This window comes from Panthera uncia (assembly GCF_023721935.1).
Source record: "Panthera uncia isolate 11264 chromosome D3 unlocalized genomic scaffold, Puncia_PCG_1.0 HiC_scaffold_8, whole genome shotgun sequence".
NCBI lineage: Eukaryota > Metazoa > Chordata > Mammalia > Carnivora > Felidae > Panthera > Panthera uncia.
The window spans coordinates 73014484-73023022 of record NW_026057586.1 but is presented as its reverse complement, the minus strand read 5'-3'; the positions used below and the strand labels follow the sequence as shown (position 1 = coordinate 73023022).

Here is an 8539-nt window from a genome sequence, read left to right as displayed (position 1 = left end):
GACCTGGTCACCTCCCTTCCCCACTCGGAACCTCGGTTTCTTCTTCTGTAAAATGGTGCTACTCCTTCCGAATTCCTAAGGTCACGAGAAGGCTTAGAAATGAGACAGAGGCTCGTTCAAAGCTCGGCACGTGGGCGCCACTCAAGACAGGAGTCACGCTAGCTGTGATCAGGGTCGTGCGTTATATTTTACAAAGCCCTCTGTCACTCGCTCTTCCCATTCCCTTTCAGGTCGACACCTCTGGACAACTCCGCTCTGCCGGCTGCACTGCTGGGCCCCGGGAGGGCCCGACCTCTGCCCCTGAGGGATTCGCAGTGGGGCACTGTTCCTCCAAGCAGCCCTGTGCTGGAGGTGAGGCAGGCCTGGATGAGCTAGCAAGAGACAGAGTGGACACTTTCCCTCCTACTTCTCCATTGAGTCCCTCTGGGAGCAGAAGCCAGACTTCAGTCCTTGACCTCAGGGCCAGACTTTTCTGAACATGGGGACGAGGAGGATCTACTCGCAGTCACTGGAGGACAAAGCAGGCGGGCACCGGTGGTCTGTGCTCCGCGCTGGTCTTTGGATGTTATAAATGAGGGTGCTGGAGCGGTCTCAGACCAGCAGCTGGCCCCAAGCCCTGGCCGTCGGTCACCAGACCCACAGATGGGAGAGACAGCTTCTTTCTGGAAATCTTTGTTTCTTTCCCAAGGGCTGTGTGGCAGTGTCTGAAGGCCTGAGGCCATCCGTCCTATCTGGGCAAAGATGGAGCGATTCTGGGCGCTGAGCACCAAAATCATTTGGGAAGGTCACCTCCATCCTTCTTGGGAGGCCAAGCCCAGTCGGGGCTGGAGGCCTAGAGAGGGGATGAACTTAGGCGTGGACACAGCCTTGGCACCGTGGAACCAGGACTCAAGCTCGCGTGGGCTCGGCCTGCCGCCAGGGCCCGTGTTTCTTCCCATTCATCTACCTATGATTTTCAGAGCAAGGCCTTCAGCAGACAGCGGACCCAAGTTCAAAGTGACTTCTCCCAGTTGAGCCTCAAAAGCAGCCAACTCACAGCTGTTACAGACACAACCGGCTAACACAGGAGTCAGCGGCAGCTCTTTCAACAGGGGTCACTCAGATCTTCCCTGGGCCAGGTGAGATCATGAGCGTGACACATCAGAAGGACATCGGGCACACAGTAGGTGCTCCTAAAGTCTAGTGGGCCCCCACCCACTACCTGCAAAGGCACTACCAGCCAGTAAGAGTCTCCTGGCAGTTTCGAAATTGCAAAACCCTATTGCAGAAAGTGTATTTTTGGCTTCTTCCTCCCACAGGGACACAGTTTCCTCTAAAAGCGTCCCTCACAGGCATACAGTCTATGTCTGGTCCCTACAGAATCCAGCCTTCAACAGACACTCAACCAAAATGATAACTAAGCTGCTAGAGTAAGACGGTTCAATCCAGTTTCTTGCTCATCTTTCTTGCGATATTAGCTTTAAAACTTGTATAAACTTAAAAAACAAAACACCGCAGAGATCTGATAGGTGGTCCCGAGTCCCAGAAGGTACTTGTTGCCCTGGGGCAGATAACTTCCCTCAAAGAAGGGGAACTTCTTACTCCCAGGCCAAGGGGTGTTAAGGGGGCTGGTTCTCAGGCGGTTAACGCCATGTTCCAATTACAGGAGAAGCTGACCTGTTTGGGATGACTGGGTGACTTCTATATCCCAGTCATTCAAATTTGCATTCAAATGAGCAAGGGTTACGGGCCGGGCCCAGCTTGGAGGGCCGATTACGAGGCAAACACCTGGGAGGAAAGCTGCATATCTGGTTTGCGGGTTCCGGCATCTTGAACCAGTCACTGTGCCCCCTGGACTCTTTAGTGGCCATGCAGGTGGCTCCACGCGGGGCAGAAGGGGGTTTCTCCTCTGCCGGACAGGAAGCCAGGACAGCAAGCAGGCACATGGCCAAGACCACTGCATAAGGAATCCTGAGGCCTGAGGCCCGAGTTCTGGTTTGACCTGAGCTGTGGCTGGGCTCCATTGGTTGCCCCCTGGCTGTGTGACCCTGGGCATGTCACCTAACCTCTTGGGCCTCGGTTTCTCTGGCTGTATAACAAGAAGATAATCCTGTCTTTCTGGGCTGCCACTGTCCCCCCCCCCCCCCAAATAGAGCGAGCACTGAACCAAAGGGATGGGAAATCACTCTTTCTGGGGTTTCCCCTACGACTATTTAATGAGCACCAGATACCTGTAAGGCCTGATTCTCTGAACGTCCATTTAATGACATAAGAGATCTGAAGGAAGAAAAATCATCCCCAGAAAGTGGATGTCAAGAACTGAGAGATGGAGATCATTCCCTTCAGCTTCTGCATCTTCAGTTTCTCCCTAAACAGTGAGAACAGACAGGCGTGGCTTCATGCACCACATCCGACGGACCTGGAACAGCGTGTTAAGAAAAACACCGAGGCTGTGTCTAGACTAGAAGGGAGACAGCGGTATCGTGACTGGTTAATAATGTCATGTCTGCCATGGGTACGGTTTATGAGTTATGTATTTTTTCAAATTTATTCATTTATTACTATTTAAAAAAACTTTTAATGTTTATATTTATTTTTGAGAGAGAGACAGAGCGGGGGCAGGGGAGGGACAGAGAGAGGGAGACACACAATCTGCAGCAGCCTCCAGGCTCTGAGCTGGCAGCACAGAGCCCGACGCGGGGCTCGAACTCACGAACCCTGAGATCATGACCTGAGCTGAAGTTGGCTGCCTAACGGACTGAGCCACCCAGGCGCCCCGTGAGTTATGTATTTTAATTCAGAAAGAGAGAGAAAAGCAAAACTTCTTCTAGAAAGAACCCAGAAAACAAAAAACAAACAAAAAAAAAACCATGGGAATGGAACCAAAAGCATTCACTCAGCAAATATCACCAGCTCACCTGGGGCCAGGCGCTGAAATAGCTCAAAGTCACAGAATGTGATAGGTTCTGTGGTAGTCTAAGGGAGTCAGGAAAGACTTTCCGGAAGAGGTGACTTTCCCGTAGGGATAAGCGGAGCCCAGCCAGGCCAAAGGAAGGTGGTAGGCTGGAAAGGAGGAGGGGTGTGCCAGGCAGAGGCAAGTGATGGCACGGCACCACTCGTGGGGCTGCAAGCCATCCAGAGAGGCTACAACACAGATTTCAAGGTGGGGTAATAGGGAGCCACGGAAGCTTCCAGGCAGGGAGTGACCAGATGAAATGACATCCCTGTCTCTCCCTCCCCCTCTCCCACTGCCTCCGCCCTCTAATTGTTAGTACTGTAGAACATTGCTGCATAATTGACCTAAAAGATGAGAGAGCAAGCCTCACAGAAGTCAGTCGCAAGCTGATCACTCAGACATGAGATCCAATTACTGGGTCAAGGTGGAGAAAGAAGCCGGACAAGGGGCTGGACTCTAAGTGGACACAGTAAAGCCTGTACCACGCCAGAGGTTCAGGCCAGAGATAAGGACGAAGGGCTAGCCCAAGATGTGGACGCTCTAAGCCACACCAGACCCGCAGCCCGAGGAATCAGCATTCACCCGGGCTGACCAACTCTGTCACAAACCACACCCGACAAAAGTGAAAGAAATGTGATTGCTCTAAAAGCTTTCGCATCCTTCAACCCAGCAATTTCACTTCTAAAAATTACAAATAATGAAAGAAGTACACAAAGAAACACATACGAGGATGTTCACTGCAGCGTTGTTTATGAGAGTTGTTTACGAGAGCAGACCACGAGAGAAGTGATGTGCGTGGCCCACAGCAGGGGACTGGTTAATTAAAGGATGACCACATTCAAACAAAGGAATTCTAAGCAGCTGTGACAAATGGTGACAGGCATGGGAAGATGGTCATGCTATATAGTGGGCGGAAAAAAGCAACTTATGCATTTTCCCTTAAGACGGACAAAAATGAGTCCAATAGGAAAGTATTTCGGAATGTCAACAGAGATGCTCTCAAAATAAAAACAAGCAAACCAAAAAACCCGACCTCAAAAGGTTCTGAGAGGATTAGAGTACTAGCACATCGTAAGTGCTCAAGAGATGACAGAGAGATTTTTATTTATCATTTCTTCTTGCAAAGTTTTTCCTTCGATACACAGATCTTCCTTACAGCATTCAATACTTTTTAAAAACACAGCTTTCTGGGGCGCCCGGGTGGCTCAGTCGGCTGAGCTCCCAACTTCGGCTCAGAGATCACGATCTCGCAGTTCGTGAGTTCGAGCCCCACATCGGGCTCGTTGCTGCCGGAGAGGAGCCTGCTTGGGATCCTCTGTCCCCCTCCCTCTACCCCTCCCCCACCTGCGCTCTCTCAAAAATAAATAAACGTTTAAAGCAAAACAAAACAGCTTTCAGCCCTTTGCCCTATTTATATGAAGAACAGTGGTTCTCACACCAGATTTTGTCTCCTCGCACAAGTCATTGTCCCAACTTGGGGAGAGGGAGGTGTTACTGGCATCGAGTAGGTAGAGGCCAGGGATGCCACTAAATGCACAGGACGGCGCCCACCACAAAGAATGATCCTGCCTCAACCGTCAGCCGTGCCATGGTGGAGAGACCCTGATTTAGAGGGAAGCGTGGCTGCAACCTATTTCAGACTTCTTGCATCCACTAAGCCAGACCTGTCCCATTCAAGAAGACACACGCAAGCCACCCGGACCATCCAGGTGACCACACGCCCCCAAGATGAGACAGAGCCCCTGTGTTAGAGCCCATGGTGGATCTCAACGGACCCCTGAGTCCCAGAGAAAAGCCACTGGTGGGAGCATCCTCCCAAAACTGAAATCCTCAGGAGAAACTCTTCTCCCAGACAAGCACAATGGTTCAAAATGGATTATCACATTTTTTTCTTTTAAGAGGGCTAAGAATTATTCTGTGTGGGCCAACCCACGGAGGCTTCTGTATAAGTGGGGCCTCTGTCAACAGATGTGCTGCCCCACGGCACATGGCTCACAGTAAAGACAAGGGTCCTTTCAGATCAGAGGAAGGGAGGAGGGGATGCTCTTCAGCCCTGGCATCCTGGCCCTGCTGGCTCCAGGGGCCACCGTCCCCTCTCCTCTAAAAGCAGCCAGATGATCGCATCCGGTGAGGGTCCCCCCAACTGCAGAACCGTAGTACGGGCACCTTTGCCGAAGATAAAGAGATTAACTTGGGGTTTCTCACCTCGACAAGGCAAACATTTGGGGCTGGATCAATTCTTTGTGGTGAAGTTGTCCTCTGCATCGTAAGGTATTTTGCGGCATATCCCTGGCCTCTACCCACTGAATGCCAGCAGCACCTCCCTGCACGCCACCCCCCCAGCCCCGCCCAACACACACACACACACACACACACACGCACAAGCTGTGACAAACAAAAATGGCTCTAGACATTGCCAGCTGTCCCCTGAGGGGCAAAACCGCCCTCAGTGGAGAACCATTAGCTTAAACAGATTCTGAATCCTTGTCCAGGGCAAGCTGGCTGAGTCCTGCCAATGTTCACAGAACAAGAGGTGGTGGGGGGTGGGGGGAGGCATGCAAATAAAAAGTTCCTCGGTGCCAAAGCCAGTGAGTTCCCAAGCCCCTGCCTGGAGAGTCAGTGTTATTTCAACACTGAGATAACCGATAAGAACATTTCAGACACTCCATGAGGATGGACTAAGCACCTACTATGTGCCAGGCACTGTTCTGGGTACTGAGGGTGCAGCTGCGGACATAAAAGGCCAAGACCCTGCTCTCGGGTTGCTAACCCAGGTCTGAGGATCATACGAACCAGGTGACTGCACTCACTCAAACCCTGATTAATCATCTACTACGTGAAGGAACCAAAACTGGACCAAGGAACTGATGCGATAACTGCTGCCCCCGCAGCTAAGATCCATTTGGCATTTAAGGCCTCACAGCTTTACACACATTTACCCCCTCGCAGCTAGCCTGAGAGATCAGCAAACCCATTTCACAGATGGGGACCACCCACTTAGGGGTAACGGGAGTGGCTGTCCGTGTGCCAGATCTCTTCAGCCCCAGGTCAGTGTTAAGGTTCTGTCAGTTTGTGGGTTACAGCTGAACTCTGTCCTGGGGATGGGTATCTTCCTGCAAGGCCACCGAGTGAATGAGCAGGGCAAGGCGCAGGGCAAGCCCACATGGAAGGGTCAGGTTGCACCTTTAGCCAGGACCCGAAAGGCAAAAGGCAGCGGCGGGTGGTGTTGTCTTCTATTTCCCATTTTCCATCCAGGGCCTGGGCTGGGCTCAGGGAGGTGAGGAAAGATGCTCTGAAACTGGCTTAGCGACTGCCTTCCTCACGCTCCCACAGCCTTCCTGGACCTGCCATATGAGGCAGGGGCCTTCTTCCAGAGCCCATGCCAAGCACTCTGTGTCTGACGTCACCCCACAAAGCAGCTTCCCCTGACCTGACCCCTGTTCTAAATGGAGGAAAAACTTTAGGTGGTTCCCCCTAGAAAGGGGTGCCAGAGTTTCGCGAATCCCTCTTCAAAACCTCCCTCCTCATCCTTCCTCCCTTGGTGCAGGGGTGGGGTGTCTTTGATCTGGAATGGGGGAATTCTGAGGAAAGAAGGGTTCACACCTGCGAGGGGGAGGCTGGAGAATGTAAGGAAAAGAGAGGGCTTATGGAATGGGAGGGTTATTTTAAGGGGAGGGAGTTGAAAGCCATTCTGAAAAGCAAGAAGGGAATGATAGGGTGAGGGATACAGGATTTGGGGTTGAAGGGGCGGGATGCTTTCGGGAAGATGGGAGGATTGGAAGTGTCAGGGGTGTCTGGGGGAGAGGGATGATCGGGGGAGCCCAAGGAATGGAGAACTGGCGCGCGGGAGGGGGGTGGGCATCTTAAGGAAACGGTGGAGTGTGAGGTGGTGGAGATGAAGGAGTGGAGTGTCTGGAGGAGACGAAGGATCTGGGGGTGTCCGGGAGAGGGAGAACCTGGGGTGCCTGTAAGGAAAGGGGGTCTTGGGTGCCTGGGGAAATAGGATCTGGGGTGTCCGGGAGAGGGACGGCTGGAGGATGCTCGGGGGAAGGGGGTTCGGGTGCATCTGGGAGCGCTCCGGAGAAGAGCTGCGGGCTGGCTCCCCCATTCACCCCTGCTCACCGAAGAAGGGCGGCAGGTGGGACACCGCCTCGAGGAAGGGCCCCGTCTCGATCTGCTTGTCCGCGGGCAGCGGCTTCAGCAGGTGCTCGGCCAGCAGCGCCATTTCGGGGTCGAGGCCGGCGGTGATGCCCCAGCCGGCGCCGCGGGCGTCCACGCCGCCCCCTGGGCCGCCGCCGTCAGCGCTGGGGCCGTCACTGCCGCCCGCCGCAGACTCAGGGGACGCCAGCGTCGCCACTTCCGCCCTCGCCGCGCCCGCGTAGCCGAGCGCTCAGCGCCGCCCGCAGGCCAAGCGCCTAAGCGTCCAGACGCGCCGCCCCGCCCCCACCCGCCCGCGCCAATCCGCACCCGCCGTCGCGCCCGCCCGTCCAATCCGCGCCCGTCGCCGCCCGCCTCCCCGCCGCCATTGGTCAGGGGGCGGGGCCGGCCAGTCCGGCCTGAAAGCGCGCGGACTCGCCAGTCTAGGTCCGCCCAGGTGAGCCGCTCCCAGGTGAACCTTCTGCGGGCGTTCCCTGCGGCCCTGGCGACGTGTTCCCCCTCCGCCCCCAACCCGGGCGGACCGGCTCGGGCCGGGTCCTCGCCTGATGGGGGCGTAGAGCTGCCCAGGTCACAACTCCACTCACCTACCAGCCCAACTTTACAGCCCAACACAGCCAGCGCCCCCGAGGACACCTGTTTCCCCAAGAACAGAGCCTGTCTGTCCTCCAACAGCCCCAAGCAACCTGTTGGACGCTGTTCGGGTCGCAGTTCTCTTTAGCTGCAACCAATGGGGACGTTTGACTGTTCTTCAATGATCTTTCACCTGTTGGACGCTGCTCAAGTCACAAGTTTAACTCGGCCATGCCTAGCTGAGACTCCCGTTTCCTGAAATCTGGGGTCCTGTCTGACCTGAACGGTCTGATGTTACCTAAGGGACCTGGCCCAGTTTACCATCCAACTCAACCACCATCAGACTGAACACTTGTTTCCCCAAACCTAACCTCAGACCAGTAGCCCAGGATACATGCTCGTCACCACTTGGAGCACAATTCACATCAGCCACAACCCACCTAGATCCTTGTGTCCTAAAACCCAATACCCATCTTCTCCCAAAAAATCTAGCACACAGTTGTTGAGAGCTTCTCATTCATTCTGGAATTAATATTTACTTGTGCCCCGTCTGTGCCGTGCACGGTGCTAGGTAGGAATTGTGGATAAAAGGTGTGAACAGTACAGCAAAATTCCTGCTCTTGTGATGCTGGCTTTCTAGTTTGGGAGACAATACAATACGATACACAAGTAAGACAATTTCGGGCACTAATGACTATAAATGAAGAAAATAAAACAGCAGAATGTCAGAGGGTGACTGAGGGAGATAGGATGTAGGAGGTTTGGGCAATAAATATCTATGAAGAGCTGAGATCTGAAGGAGTATTAGCAGACAGCCAGAGTGGCTGGAGCATGTGCAAAAGCCTTAAGGTGACAAAGAGCTTGGGTGTGTGCAAG

The 8539-nt window shown here is 53.8% G+C and overlaps 1 protein-coding gene across 1 annotated transcript in view; it reads right to left on the bottom strand.

Moving 5' to 3' along the window:
- Window positions 1-7306, bottom strand: part of GLTP (glycolipid transfer protein) — a 23633-nt gene extending 16327 nt beyond the window's left edge. Inside the window, exon 1 of the mRNA XM_049619164.1 lies at window positions 7058-7306. Coding sequence (XP_049475121.1) covers window positions 7058-7160 — 103 coding nt within the window. The 5' untranslated portion in view covers window positions 7161-7306. The remainder of the gene's footprint in view (window positions 1-7057) is intronic.
- Between the last annotated feature and the right edge of the window lie 1233 nt (window positions 7307-8539).